At 36.0% G+C, this 15,462-nt stretch overlaps 3 protein-coding genes across 16 annotated transcripts in view; 1 reads left to right on the top strand and 2 right to left on the bottom strand.

Annotated features, from left to right (window-relative positions):
• The window catches only part of LOC145906105 (uncharacterized), a 268,399-nt gene that overhangs the window by 152,672 nt on the left and 100,265 nt on the right, over positions 1-15,462 (top strand). The window lies entirely within an intron of this gene.
• LOC145906314 (hillarin-like) lies at positions 901-3,076 on the bottom strand. Its single transcript, XM_082993729.1, has 9 exons — positions 3,024-3,076; positions 2,782-2,857; positions 2,597-2,721; positions 2,410-2,533; positions 2,160-2,308; positions 1,899-2,071; positions 1,692-1,828; positions 1,090-1,317; positions 901-1,020 (listed from the first exon to the last, which is right to left on the bottom strand). The coding sequence occupies exons 1-9, from the start codon at positions 3,074-3,076 to the stop codon at positions 901-903; spliced, it is 1,185 nt and encodes a 394-aa protein (XP_082849855.1).
• On the bottom strand, positions 13,487-15,456 carry LOC145906120 (lim and transglutaminase domain protein ltd-1-like). Of its 2 annotated transcripts, none has more exons than XM_082993527.1 (6): positions 15,338-15,456; positions 15,081-15,244; positions 14,804-14,976; positions 14,619-14,755; positions 13,912-14,139; positions 13,487-13,855 (listed from the first exon to the last, which is right to left on the bottom strand). In XM_082993527.1, exons 1-6 carry the CDS (start codon positions 15,410-15,412, stop codon positions 13,721-13,723), a joined length of 912 nt encoding a protein of 303 aa, XP_082849653.1. In that variant the 5' UTR covers positions 15,413-15,456; the 3' UTR covers positions 13,487-13,720. The 2 variants fall into 2 exon arrangements, with proteins under 2 accessions (XP_082849653.1, XP_082849654.1); XM_082993528.1 differs by having other exon boundaries at positions 15,081-15,229; positions 15,338-15,453.

Here is a 15,462-nt window from a genome sequence, read left to right as displayed (position 1 = left end):
CATGAAAGCTATTTTGATACTTGATACGCGGCAGTGATACAAATTACACGTTTTTTGCTCAGTTCGCTTTAGGTCTTATCGTAGCTGCGGGGGTTCTTTTATAATTGAAGATGACAAACCATTAAAAACGTTACCGGCAGCGTCTTTGTGAGAGTATTTGTTGTGAAGTGGTTGTGGAAATTGAATAAATTGATTTGAATACTGTAGAATCAAAGTTCAAATGTTTTGTTTGGTTTATTCAGACAAAAGCCAAGGTCAGGTTTTTGAGGTTGTGGCATTTGCCACCCTTCTGGAAAACGAAAACTAATACATACTTATCTTGGCGGTGAATCGAAAACACAAAAATCACACTGAAAAAATAAGTTATTCCTGCGAACTCCTGTGGTACGAACGTGATATCGTTTTGTGAATGGTCAATTTCGATGCTTTTTGTCCTTTTTCAGTCCAAAGTTCATTATGAATTTTGCGTGGACGTTGTGTAGAGTATATCATCATACTGGCATAACAGTTTTTATATTTTGATTCCTGCACAAGGTGTTGTGAGGTTGGTTTGCATGTTTGTTTTGATTTGTTATTAAAAACAATATCAAAACAGAAAATTTACTCGGTTTATTTAAAAAAATAAATTTATTTGTTTACCAGTCCGCAGCTCAATTTTTATAACATATCACAGAAGAATACTGAAGAAGCTGTAACTCTTATTTCAGCGAGATAAGGAAATGTGACTTGTGCAGTGGTTTGAAGATTTAAATATCTCAATTGTCAAGCGAGGTTTACTATTCAGAAACCAAAAGCCTTATTTGTTTCATGCACGAAATTTTTAATTTTATGTATATTTGGGTGAAATCGCATCAACAACACGTGTATTGGTCACATACGACCAAATAAAAAATACAATTTTCACTTCATCAAAGAACCGTCTACTTGATATCGACAAAAGCCTGTCTTATTTTCGTCAGGGTAGCCACCACATAAGCTTAGAATATATTGCCCAGGCTTCGGAAGACGAACCTCAAATACCTGTAAAATGTAATGTGCAAAATGTGAGGTTAAAACACACACATTGTGCAATAGTTTAAGAATTGTTACCGGTTCGTCCGCGACTTTGTACGCCTTAACACATCCAAACACTTCTACCTTCAACCTGTTTTCAACTTTTTCTTTAAGAATCGATGAGAGTTCAAGATCACTTCTCTCAGACGTATTTTTCAGCACAATCTTTACAAATCCATTTTCATCAGGTTTTATCATTCCATTGGGGTGGGATAAGAGATTAAGCTTCAATTTGTAGAAGTTTGGCCATTTGAAGACTGATTTCTGTCAATCACATATATTGGCTTAATTTCGTTTGAAAATGCTGTTTTGTTAAAGTTCGTATTGCAAGTCATTCTTTCACACCCAACCTTAAAAAAATTAAAACTCGATTAAGGAAATGAAACTGAGTTTTCAAAGCTTGTCATAGGATTCTGGTAGATAGGTAATATTTTTTGATTGATTAATTATTTAATCTCCAAACGATTTTAATTACTTGAATACTTCGTCGTTTGAAGTACAATTATAGATTTTTAGGTTACTTCTTTTGTATCACAAGGCCGTCAGAATATTTAACAGAAAATAGATAAAGAAATGTGATCTATCATAGGATAGGTTCAGCTAAACCATTATCTAGGATACAAAAAAATTTTGCAAACCTCAAACTGATCAAGTGTTCTTGGTTCATGTAAAAGTTGCCAAGCGGATTCATCTGGATAATGGCTGTTGATAAATTGAACTGGATCAGTGAGAAAGTAATGTTCGTCAAATCTGTAGGTAATTATTCTTGTGGTTTCTGCAAAATAAAAATGTTTTTTGAATTGGGCAAATTAAAACATTGCAAATATTGAAGGCAAACAGACTACCTTCAGCACTTCTAGCCCCACAGTTGGTATCAATAAACCTCCACTCATTGTTAATTAAAACAGCATTCCAATTTCCACGAAATTGATCAGGGCTGACAGAAAATGAATGGTCAGGATAGCAGCCGACAAATTTTGCGTAACCATCAATAACTTTGCAATGAATTCCAGCAGCACTTAAAAACATAAAACTTATTGTGAACACTTTTAACTACATCAAATTAAAGAATGCATGCATTTAAAAATTGCGCAAACAAGTTTTACCGACACAATCGCTGAAACACGTGGTGGTAACTCGATCTTTCTTCTTTAATTGCCTTCAGCTGACCTAACGGTGAATCTGCTGCAAGTTTTTCAGGGAATTTTGTCTGATTTAAATCTTGAGAACTTATCCAGTGGAACAGAATCCTTACCTTAAAACAACATTGTTAAAATACAAAAATCAGACAGTAGAACAATATTAAACTAATCAAATTTCAAAGGTTCCTTTAACAATAAAGAAATCGAAACCAACTTTTTCAAGGTCAGTCAGTTTCCAAATAAACAGTTGCTTCATTAGAGCCGGAAAAGTCACATCCTCTGATTCCATGTTTACAGCATATTGCTCCAAGTCTTCAAACAAATCTGTTCTTCCACTCCTTTACAGAAACGCTTTTGTTTTTGCTTTTGCTTACCTAAATGAATTTGGTCCAGTATCTTACCCGTACAACTCTTCTTTACTAGTTCGTGGTGGTGAAGGTGGTGGTTCTTTATTCAGTTCAGGTACGAGTTCTACTTCGTTGTGTTTGTTTACAGTTCTTATCATGTTTGTTGCGGAACTAAGGTTCTACGTTGCATGTGAAAATAATGACACCACAACTACATTAGCGTAAAAACAGCATCTTACCTCTTTTCTGTCTTGAAGCCGACTTTCAAGATACAGTTTTCTTATTTCCTGGTTGCGACGTTTGATTTGTTTCTCCCTATATTAACACTTATTATTGATCGTTTTGTGGTTATAATGCGTATATCACATTACAGAGCATATAGTATTACATACATTGACAGTTTTGAAGTTATTTTACCGTTAGACTAAATTTCAAGTTAGATTTTAAAAATGTCGGGTTTCTAATCAAATGCTTTTTTTACCTGTCCAATTCATCGCGGATTGTGGATGCAATTCCGTCGAAATATGACGTCATTCTGGTCACTACGAATTGTAAAGGATGTTAAATAATGAACGACAGTAATTTCTCGTGTTATGAAGTACCTGTTTTAGGTAATCTCATTTACATTTGAAAAGTTTGTAATAAATACATTAACTTTGAGTAGATTCATTGAGTCAGTTTGGGCTGTCGTTTTATCGTTAAGTATGTGTGATGATAATTTACGTCATAAAACTTACCATGTGAGCACTTGTCGTTTGATGAAAAATTCATATTTCGTATTCAAACCCTAAAAAAGAAAAACATGCATACAAGGCAGAAGTGTTATATGTTATCGCATGACAAGGCAGTATCGCCACACTGCACAGAACATTTATATATGGCGATCTCAGCTCATGTATTTTGATCTTAAGGTTCACTGACATTGCAGCCAAGTGGTGGTGGAGATCCGTATAAGTATATGTAAAGATCCCCTGGCAAGTTGTGGACTTGTGCACCAGTGTACCTTGACCATAATATACCCTGTAAAACCGCTAAGCTCCCGAACCCCATGCAGATCAATAGTCGATAGCGCAGTCAAACAAACCGCTGAGTCGGTAGAACGTTGGGTCCGGTTAGCCCAGTGTCGTGAGTTCAAGCCGCACCGGGAACTTGATTTTTCAGATATCGTTATGGTAGATCGCATTGAAAATAACTAAACCTTGCAGGAAAAGCTGTTGAGCATGGGAATACATGGAAAACATGCTTGATCTATTTAACGAGGTATATCTCAAAACTGTGCTAACATGGACTCCGCAGTGAGCCAGGTAACATAATACTTGGGGTAAGTATTCTAAATCAAATGACAGTGTCGAAGGGCAACGCTCGAAAAGTCAACAAACAAAGCGCATGATCACAATCTAAAACAAAAGGCTACAGGGTGTTCACGCGAGATAACATGTTGCCTGAATGAAACACCTGGGCACAATCACGTAATAGCCCTTTAATGTAGCACGAAAAAGCACTCTAACCACTAAATCAGCCAAACTTTTACAAATTGTTGGCAACTATTGACAAATTTCACATCTTGCTTTGTTATTAGTTTTGTTATATTACGATTTAGTTGTAAAAATACACTTCCATGTTTGTGCTTGAAATTAAGCATTGTCAAAATATTCCTTTAAAATGCTACTTGATATTTCGACGTTTAGCACCAAAGTCTAATCGGTATTGAAGTTTAACAATAGACAAACCCTTGCAACGTTACTTTGTCTTAAAACCGTGATAAGCCACATCGCTGAAGGTGGTTGCGCATGACCGAACACGGGCGAAAAAATCCGACCATGATTAACCAACCATGAAAAAATGAGATGAGGTTTATTGAGAAAAAAGCAAGCAAATAGATAGTGTCTTGTTATATAATAAATAAGTGTAAAATAACCGCAATAGACTTTATTTGTATGTTGCAAAACGTATTATATTTTCCTCCAAGCAAACAATTCTACATTACCATAACCTAAACAATAAAAAGCATACAAGCCAATCACAATGAATCGAGTGCAGATTGTGACCAACGGTCTGGGCGAGCAACAGGCGCCTGATAACGATGTTTGCTCATATTAGGCATAATCATAGGTCATGCACGTACGTATCTACCGCAGGCACCAATGTAACCAAAAAAACAGAAAGCAGAAACCCCTGGGTCACATTCCGTGAACTGCTTTTTCGCATTTTTCGCACTGTTTCTACTTGATATGTCTCAGCAGTGTAGGATACGAATCAAGGTGGAAACACTGTGGCCAATAACCAATAGTAAACTCCGCGTCAGAAATATCGTGTGTGAGCAATAAAGCCTGGCAAAAGCAGCATACAATAGCACGCCTGGTTCTACCGTTTATAATATTAGATTTATCGGCACGAAATTTCAGTTGTCACGAAAAAATTGTTACGTAAAACCGTAGGCCTTGTACCTCAGGACTACGTGTTTTTTAATGAAATAATACAATAAGCTGTAATGTTTATTACTGCAACCAGGTTCTACATTACTTACTTCATATCACTGTTGCTTTAGAAATAACCTTACTTACGACATGGATGCATGCAATGACGAAATTTATAAGGCTGTATTCTAAATAAGTTTTTTTGTCTTACAGGTAATCGGATTTTACTGGAACAAGTGTTTCTGCCTATTAGACGAAACGAGCAAAATAGCAGGTTATCTCCATACGCTGTAGCGAAGGTCGCAACGATTACTTTCACTACGTAAACGAGACTCTTTCCCCATGTAAAGAAGTTTACTAATGGGACTCGGTGTTTACTTACGCTCTTTTCGGGAATTTAAGCATGTTCTTAACATCAAAGATGATTAATAGATCTTGTCAATGATTGATCAAGTTCATAGTTACTTCGCATCAGGATATATCAAACAAAATTATTTAATTACACCTGCAGACATGTCAGCGTTTTTAACGTGGCTTCTATGTCAACTTAGGTGGCGACAAGTGTTTTACGTACAATTGAACTTCAAGAAACCTGTCAGCTCCAGATCACAAAAGACACGTTTTGTTTCATGAAATTGACAAGTTACATCATTTTTTTGTACGATTACAAATATACACTTTCAGTTAGGCAACAATGAATGTTGCAAACAGTCGTATGAGTTCATGATAGAATTATTGACAGATTACTTGCTTACATCATTGCAACGGTTAAACGAGGCGAAAGCGATAAAACGCGTGACAAATTTTACCATTTAGTCCAGAACTACACCCTCCAGTTGCACTGATGAGATCTTATTGGTCGAAACAGTTTGCTCTGTAAGTAGCTTACCGAACATTATGGGTCACATGCTCGTTTTGGAGTGAAAAATAATGCACAAGTATACGTTTCAGTCATCGGCAACACACACTACTGTAAATACATGAATAGTTTGTAGTTTGTATTCTCCTTCGTTTACTCAGTGTCGGATTTAATCTTGGAGCCGTCTATTTGATAACGACATATATACGTCCATATTTTGTCACTTGATGGTCTTCCTAATATGGTCAAAATATATTGCCCAGGTTTACGAAGGCGAACCTCGAACAACTGTAAAGCAGATTCAATCAAACCTTTACAATATCGCTCACTTTGTTTTTGTTTTGACTCTTACCTGTTCGTCTTTACTTCGCTTGATCTTAACAGAATTCAGCACTTCGTCTTGCAACTTGCTTTCAACTTTTTCATGGAGATTTGTTAAAAACTTGGCATCACGTCTCCCGTAATTTATTGTCATTTTTGCAAACCCATTTTCGTCTGTTTGTACAATTGCATTCTCGTGTGATACAAGTTTGAGTTCGTAAAACATCGGCCATTTCATGACGGACATCTATCAATCAAGTGTGTTAAACAATTGTAATGATAATAATATTGTGTTTCACATGACAAATTAATTAAGCGTTTTTTAGCCAAAGCTGATAATTTGAAGGGGATAGCACGAACCCCCTGATGATAACGCTGTTTGTTATATGTTGCATGTATCACCCAAACATACATGCCAGGCGAATCCAGATGTCCACATGCAGTATGTTATAATAAATATTCCTCTGACCACAAAACTAAAACTGGTACAAATTTTCTACCTTAAATTGATCAAGTGTTATTGGTTGATGCAAAAGTTGCCAAGCGTATTCATCTGGATAATGGCTTGAAATAAACTTGTCTGGATCAGTGAGAAACCAAAACTCTTCAAATTTGTACGCAAATGCCCCTGTTGTTTCTGATAGAAAAATAAAACTTTTTGTGAACAGAGTAATTAATGATTTTGTCCAGTTTTTGGTAAAAAATAACAACACTTGAATAGTGAAGAGAACACAGTGTATATTAATATGAAATACGAAACTGCATCTGTAATATTGGTATTTGTTTATACGTGACTTGCTCCTTCGTGCGACTAAATCTCCATACATCTGACAACAATCAGGTATATGTAATCTTTTACTGAAGATGGCACAAACGTAAGACAGCAATTCAAATGAAACCAGAAGAATTGGAATGGGTGGAATTCCCCTCACCAACCCAAAACACAACCAAATACAATTCGTTATATGTAGTAGCAATGGTCAAAAGCGCGCACGGGGCATGTTAGGGCGAACTAACAGGTTACAACAGTTCAGAGTCCGGGTTATTGTTTTAGAGTCAGAGCGTTCGATGTCTAAAGGTTTATAATTATTGTTGGACACTTACATGAATTATCCTATCGTATGTGGAAAACAGGTCACGTATAAACAAATACCAATATTACAGAAACAGTTTTGTAATTTATATTAGCATTACACTGTGTTCGTGAAAATACCAACGAAGAAGTGTTTGATGCGATTGCATGGCAAGGCAGGATGGCGCTACGACGCAGGCCCCTACTAGACTACCTCAGCTAACGTATTTATTATTAGGTTCACTGGCAACGCAACCAAGCTAGATCAGCACAAGTTGGGAATGAATAAAACTCCTGGTGAGGGTTTAACTCCCTGGGCTTTCCAGCTGCGTGTGTTGACCACAATATACCATCAGTAGAGCGTTCGGTCTGGTCATTTCAAGGTTGGGAGTTCAAATCTCACCGGGAGCTTGATTTTTATATCCAAAAAAGTGGCTGACGTAGTTTGGCTACAATGTCAGTAAACCTCCTTAATACCATCACGACTTCTTGCTCCCCAATGGGTGTCAATGAACCTCCACTCATTGTTGATAAGAACAGCATTCCAAGTTCCACGACATTGATGAGGATTGGCAGAAAATGAATGATCTGGATAGTATCCGAAACCTTTTGCGTAACCCTTGATAACTTTGCAATGAATTCCAGCAGCCCTCAGTAAAACACATCAACAATGTTGTACTCACAGTCCCAAATATTGCATTATATTTACGTTTACCGGCACAATCGTTGAAACACCAGTGAGAAATTGCTGTCGTTTTCCTTTATTGCTTTTAACTGACCAAAAGGCGAGTCCAATGTTAGTTGATCAGGAAATTGAATCGCGTTCAAGTCTTGCGAACTGATCCAGTGGAACAATACTCTGACCTATTAAAGTCAAATTAAGGTTTCAAAAACGCATATAAAAACAACCCAACCTTCTCAAGGTCAGTTAGTTTCCAAATAAAAAGTTGCTTCATTAGAACTGGAAAAGCAACATTTTCTGAATCCATGTTGATGGCGAATTGCTCCAAGTCATCAAATAAGTCGGTGATTCCTCGCTCGCTGAACATCATTAACAATAATTATGTTTGAATTACCGGACAAAAATATTTGATCACCTGTACAAATCGTCTTTTGTTGTTTTAGGTGGTACCGGTGGTGGCTCTTGGCCCAGCTTCGGCACGAGTTCTTTCTCGTTTTGACAATTTACCCTTTCTTCCATGCGTGCAGCGGAACTGAAATTCTAAAAAAGTGTACATACGTTGATTATCATGAAACGATATTCCTTGGGCCCTTATGTGTTGGTAGTAGTTGCCTCTTTTCTTGATCGCAGCTTTTCACTGAGATATTTTTGCCTCATTTGTTGGTTGCGTAGTCGAATTTTCCGCTCCCTATAGAAATAATTTGTCAAATTAGAGGCAAAAGAATAATTTGCTTGTACATTTGATATACCTTTCAATTTCATCACCAAGTAGTGAAATTTGCTTGGAAAACATCCTTGTTATATCTTTTACTAAACAATGAACAGAATTAAAAGTAAATACAAAGGGATTAGAATCGTAAAGTTTGCTTTTTGTAGCAACCGTTTTATCATGAGTGATCCATTTTGGTAATGTACATTTTCAACATTGTCTCACCACTCATCCTTTTTTCCGAGAAAACTTCGCCAACTGAATTATCATCAGATGATTTCTCTTGAAACATATTAAGTTCAGACGGAATCGCTCTACTTCTTGAAAAGATCGCCTTTTGGCTGTTTTTGGCAACAAAATACCAAATATACACATATCAAATACGAAATAATGTAGTAATGGTCATCGCATATGCATTCAACCTAAAATAACTCTAACTTATGGAACGTCTATCTCTAACTAGCACATCGGCGGAACATATGTAACGGTCAGGGATTTAAACGCGGTTGTGTAGTTGGATCAACAACTTCGTCTCCGCGTTGGTCTTTGTGTCCACGTTTATAACCGGGCCAAACGGAGTTACCGAACTTTATTAACAGTCGCAAATGCCGAGGGAACCTTCCGCTGAGTTGATATAGTCGTAAAAAGGCATTTACATTGAGGTTTTATTGTTTCACGCAACATAAATATTGGCTCAAAAACGATCACAAGACCAGCGCGTCATTGAATTGACAACGAAGATTTGTTAATAGCCGTGTTTGTGTCCCCTGGGATGTTGTGGTCGATCGCATTATGTTGTGGTCGATCGCATTGCAAGAATTTAAATCTTGCAGGAAAAAACTTTAGCGTGGGCACGGGCATATGGACATTTTGCATACAATAACGCATCTTCTCTACAGACAATACGAGCCTTGAACCAGGGAATACCATTCATAGTTGCGAGAATAACTTTTTTAACAACTTACTTTTAGTTAAAACTGTTACACAGATTGTCCATGCAGAAAACAAGTAAAATGGCTAAGAATTTTGTATTTGTAGTGCAATGTTAACTACAGTTATATAGTTAGATGAACTCGCGATAATTTGTAGGGCTAGCACACCTTCTTAGCGATATTACACCAATGTATATACCGTGTCCGCTGTGTTTTTACAGATTAAAATTCTGCTTCCCTGGGACAATAACTTTGCCTGGGCTAGCTCGGGTATTTGTTTGTAGCCTTCATTGTTGTTGCATAGGATGTATAACCTTTGAACATAGCCTATCACAATGCAGAAAACATACTAAATCACGAAGCTGCATTCAAAACTTCTTATAATCCATAAAACAAAATCTACAAAAGAAACATTCACGTCATTTCTGAATCCCTGACTCCTAATTTGAAAAAAATACATTTTTTTGTATTGGACTTTAACTGTACTCATATCATAATGAAACCTCTTAGCACCAGAAAATGCACCCAAAGTGGTAAAACACATTCCAAATATCTGAACATGCTGAGTTTAGTTACACACACTGTGTGTTTGGTGTTTGAAGTTTGGAATTAACAAATGCAACCTTCAAGTAATTGCTTGAACAAACGTAGGGGAGGAACAAGAAAATCGTGGTTAACATTCAAGGACATTAATCTGGTTCATCTTTGCTTTATTTAGCCGAAGAAAATACTGAAGCGTTAATTTGATATTCAAAAACAAGATGGCCATTATCTTCATTGTCCTTACTGGTCACAACTGCAAACATGCATTGTCCTGCTTTTGACAAATGAATATTGCATACCTGTACGCAAAAACAATAGAGTTAACTTACTTTGTCAACTTGTCATTGCAACAAACTTTTACCAACCACTTCATCTTCGGTTTGGCACACCTCAATAACATCACCATCGAATGGTTTCTCTAATTTATGGTTATTTCGTCTTTGTAGCATGCAATGAATCGTCCAGATTTCTTCGCGGTGATTGTATCCAAACTTTATTTGAACAAACCCATTTTGATTGGTGGAAATCCATGCATTTTGATGAGATAAAAGTCGGATTTGTAGTTTGTGAAACATACCGTACTTCATGACTAAATTCTGTTAGGAACAATATTTACGGATTTGCTCATGAGACGGATTTGCTCTGAGAATTAAGAGACTGACCAATACTGTTGATAACATTGTCATGTTTCATCTACGAAGCTCCATCATTATATAGAGCTGACCTGACAATGTTAACAACACACCATTTTTTTACAATCTCCGTATTGTCACGTTGCTATTATGCCCCGCTAGATTGTTTTATCAATGCTGTAGTGTTATACGTTTCCACACACCGTTTACGTGAAAAATAGCGATTGGCAGCATGTGGTTTTGCCGAACCACAGGCATGCATAAACAAGAGAGTCAATACTGATTTGGTGAGCAGCATATCAGGACAAAACACTTGTCTGCAGCTCATCAAAAACTGCAAAAACACAGTTTTCCATATTACAGAACAAACCTCAAACCTCAAACTGGTGAATTGTTATTGGTTGATGAAAAAGTTGGCATTCTTCCTCGTCAGGATAATGGCTGGTAATAAGTTTGTCTGGATCCGTGAGGAAGTAAAACTCATTAAATCTGTACACTATTTCTCCAGTCACATCTAATTTAATCGTTATCATTTAACGAAACACTAGATGCTGGCAACATTTTTCTTGTACCGTTTTTAGTTCTAGTTCCAAAATCGGTGTCAATAAATCTCCACTCATTGTTGATAAGTAGAGCTTTCCACGCTCCATGGAATTTGTCAGGATCAGCATAAAATAAATAAGCCACTTTTCCCGACAAGTCGAAGCGAGATCTGAAAATCAATCAAATATAAAGGGCCTGCACAGTGGGGCGATCCTGCCTTGCTATGCGAAAGTTTAACATTACTTCTGCGTTGTCTGATTGTGGCTGATCCAGCTTGGCTGCAATGCCTTGGCTGCGAAGCCTGTGAATCTAATGAGCAATCTTATCACATGGAACTTTTTATCAAAACCTTACAACACAATAAATTACATTAAATCATTTGTGCATGGCTATTTTTCATAATTTATATTATCATTTTATTTTACCAACTTTTACAACTCTTCCTTAGTTATTATTGGCGGAAATGGTGCAGGTAGATCACCCATTATTGGCACATACTCCTTTTGCCTTTCACTGTTGTGAATTATTTCCACATGTGTGGCTGAGCTGAAATTCTATATTTTTTGGTAATGAAATTTGTATTTGTTTATAATCAAACTTTGTACAAATACGAAGTCGGCAGAAACGATACAATTACCTCTTTTCGGTTTTGTAAATATTCTTCAAGATGTTTTCGGCGTCTTTCTTGGTTTTGTCGCATGATTTATTTTTCTCTGAATAAAAATATTCTTTAAATTATTTCACAGGAGCTTGTAGGAAGGAATGTGCCCCTATTAGTTTCTTCCAGGACAACTCAGCAATATTTGCTGCTTTAGTTTAGTTATGTTTGGGCTCTTACATAAAATATTTTTCGTAAAAATAAAACACAACCCATATCGTCACCTTTCTATATCCTTTGGAATATTAGCAGATTTTGCATTAAAATATCCACGCTATTCTTTGACTAAAACCAAAAAGACAATCCGTGAAATATTACAAAACATTTCAGTTCCAGATTTAAATAAGACTATGTGTCTGCAATGACACCATATTTGAGATAAGCCCAAGTTTTTTTTAATGAAAAAATAATTTGTAAATTTTACTGTATACACTAATAGCCTACCATTTTTACTTGCTCCATTTTGATGCAAGTAACTTCACCAAATTGCAAATGTTGTTTATAATATAAAAAATATTTTTTTTATGCAACTTCGTTACAACAAAAACCGAAACTCTGCTTTTCCATGACAAATACAAATGTGCCTATTATGACGACCCATCTCAAATACTTGACCGCCTTTACTGTTGACCTTTTTTGGAGACAAATTCGCTTTTTTATTGAAATTAGTTTTTATCAATGAGGCAGGTGAAAGGCGCACCATTTAGGAAACTCCACTTTACACTAAAAAACTTAACAATGTGCGTATTTAAAAATCGAATGTTTTGAAAGCACAGGAAGTGTATGAGTAATGAATCGTAATTCTGAATAAAGTCGAACATGTACAGATACTAACAAACTACATTCAGTAGCAAACTAAGTCAGAACAGGTTGGCACAGTACTTCAGTGACGTCATACGTTACCAAGTGCTATGATTTTATTACAGTAGGCAATGGACAAACTGTCATAAATATGGTTAGATTGCCAAGATAAAAATAATATTCCTAACTCTTATCTTTAATAGAACTTCGTTTACCTGATAAATTAACTGTGAACTTTTGCTGCTGCGAGTTTCAATAACCTGGCGGCACTACTGCTTGCAATCGTAGGGACAAAGGTCGTGTCAATCTTTAACCAAATTCGTAGTATTCTTGCGCCACGCTAGGCTTTCGGCAAACCAAACTTGAGTGCAGCAGCAAACGTTCAAGTGACTAAAACAAACTTACCATTCGATCAACAACTAATATCTAACCACAGACATGGTTTTGTAACAAACGATTATATAGTTACCAATTGCCTATTGGTTGTTTGTCTTATTGCGTCTAAAGTTTGTCACTGCACAGAAATCAGAAATTTGGTAACAATATATGTTAAGTAGTTTAATCCGAATAGATAGTTCAATGATGCTTATGGATAAAAATCAAACCATCGAATAGTTGGCTTTCCTGATAAAATAGCAGTTGCTTATCATAGCGATAACATACATTCCAAATAAACAAAACAAGACTTCCCGGCAATACAAAGATACTGCGGTATATACAGGCAAACACTTGTCATCAACATCAAAGCGACACAAGGAGGACAAATGTTGCACAATTACATGTAAAACTTACCTTTACAAGCACATATTATATGGGTGTAATACAACCAATACAAGACAGATAAAAACTGCTTGAATCACGTAATTTAACAAGTAAAAATCGGAAAAAACTTAAAGGTAGTCGAAAAAAATTTGGTGCAATATGGGCCAGACTTATTATTTTCATATTGATTCACGGTTTTGGTTGATTTATCGATACATGTGTTGTTTTATAACGGAATAAACAACTTTTATATTGCTCTCATCATTGAACCGTCTACTTGATAACGACAAATGGATTTGCCAAAAACGTCACCCGAAAAACCACCATATAAGGTATTGCCCAAAATGTATTGCCCAGGATGGGGAAGACGAATCTCAAATATCTGTAAATAAATGTGTGCAAAAGTTAAAAAGTCATTTTGTTTCAAAAATGTCTTACAAATTCGTCCGAGTTTTTGTAAACTTTAACAGATGTCTTCACTTCTCCCTGCAACTTGTTTTCAACTTTTTCTTGGAGACTCGTTGAGAATTCAATATCATTTCTTGCAGTTGTGTTTTTCAACGTCACCCTCACAAATCCACTCTCGTCTGTTCTTATCATTCCATTTTGATGGGACGAAAGTTCAAGTTTAAGTTTGTAAAACATCTCTCTTTTCAAAACTGACGCCTATCAATAAAGGTGTTGAAATGATAATAAGTGCTTCGTATTGGTTAATTGGGTGTTTCACAAACTGAATGAATGATTTATGTTTACTTCTTAATGTTATGTAAAATAACCAATTTTATTTAAATATGATAAACCTGTCATTTTACAAAAGTTTGGTAATGAAATACTTTAATGTGTTTGCTGATAGCGATTTGCATTAGGAAATGAGAGTTTTAAACGTCTTTTAAAATTTAATAAAGCGTGAAGCGCTGATACGGCGGTTTAAAAAGTGACAAAAACGTCCAGGCGGTGTTTTCTTATTTTAGCGAGAACGCGCTACGGTCGTAACAATTTGGTTTTAGTTTTGCTCGATGTGAAGGATATTTTTTACACGTTTTAATGCTGCATTTTTGCACCACTGAGCATATCTCATTCTTGTTTTCTTTGTCCGATTTTACTCTAATTACATTAGGAACAACATATGACAAATATTTGCAAACCTCAAACTGAGCAAGTGTTATTGGTTGATGTAAAAGTTGCCAAACGGATTCATCTGGATAATGGCTTGAGATAAACTTGTCTGGATCAGTGAGAAACCAAAACTCATCAAAACAGTATAACGTTTCTCGTTTTGTTACTGAAAACATTGCCTTTGTAAAGATTTTGGTGATTTATAACAGTTTACCATCAAATCCTCTAGCGCCCCAGTCGGGGTCAATAAACCTCCACTCATTGTTAATAAGAACAGCATTCCAAGTTCCATGGAATTGATTAGGATTGGCAGAAAATGAATGATCAGGATAGTAGCTTGAACCTTTTTTGTAACCCTCAATAACTTTGCAATGAATTCCAGCAGCACTTAAAAACATTAAACTTATTTTGAACACGGTTAACTACATTAAATTAAGCAATGCATACATTCAAAATATTGCGTGGTTTATCTTTGCGCAAACAAGTTTTACCGACACAATCGTTGGAACACGTGGTGATAACTCGATCTTTCTTCTTTAATTGCCTTTAGCTGACCTAACGGTGAATCTGCTGTAAGTTTGTCAGGAAATGTTGTCTCGTTTAAATCTTGAGAACTTATCCAATAGAACAGAATCCTAACCTTAAGAAAACATTCCTAAAATATAAAAATCAGACAGTAGAACAATATTAAACTAATCAAATTTCAAAGGGTTGGTGTTCCTTTAACAATAAAGATATCAAAACCAACTTTTTCAAGGTCAGTCAGTTTCCAAATAAACATTTGCTTCATTAAAGCCGGAAAAGTCACATCCTCAGTATCCATGTTGACAGCATATTGCTCCAAGTCTTCGAACAAATCTGTTCTTCCACTCC

The sequence above is a fragment of the Ascidia mentula genome, chromosome 6 (assembly GCF_947561715.1).
Source record: "Ascidia mentula chromosome 6, kaAscMent1.1, whole genome shotgun sequence".
Lineage (NCBI taxonomy): Eukaryota > Metazoa > Chordata > Ascidiacea > Phlebobranchia > Ascidiidae > Ascidia > Ascidia mentula.
This window is presented reverse-complemented; position numbering and strand designations above follow the sequence as displayed.

What these genes read in the sequence shown, in the direction of transcription:
- LOC145906120 (XM_082993527.1), bottom strand. Translation starts at nt 15,412, where the DNA reads ATGGATACTGAGGATGTGACTTTTCCGGCTTTAATGAAGCAAATGTTT. An exon ending in GTGTTCCAACGATTGTGTCG is followed by an intron (nt 14,977 to 15,080) that starts GTAAAACTTGTT and finishes AATGTTTTTAAG; the next exon opens with TGCTGCTGGAATTCATTGCA. An exon ending in TAACACTTGCTCAGTTTGAG is followed by an intron (nt 14,140 to 14,618) that starts GTTTGCAAATAT and finishes CTTTATTGATAG; the next exon opens with GCGTCAGTTTTGAAAAGAGA.
- LOC145906314 (XM_082993729.1), bottom strand. Translation starts at nt 3,076, where the DNA reads ATGACGTCATATTTCGACGGAATTGCATCCACAATCCGCGATGAATTG. An exon ending in ATCCGCGATGAATTGGACAG is followed by an intron (nt 2,858 to 3,023) that starts GTAAAAAAAGCA and finishes GTGTTAATATAG; the next exon opens with GGAGAAACAAATCAAACGTC. An exon ending in ACAAAGTCGCGGACGAACCG is followed by an intron (nt 1,021 to 1,089) that starts GTAACAATTCTT and finishes TACATTTTACAG; the next exon opens with GTATTTGAGGTTCGTCTTCC.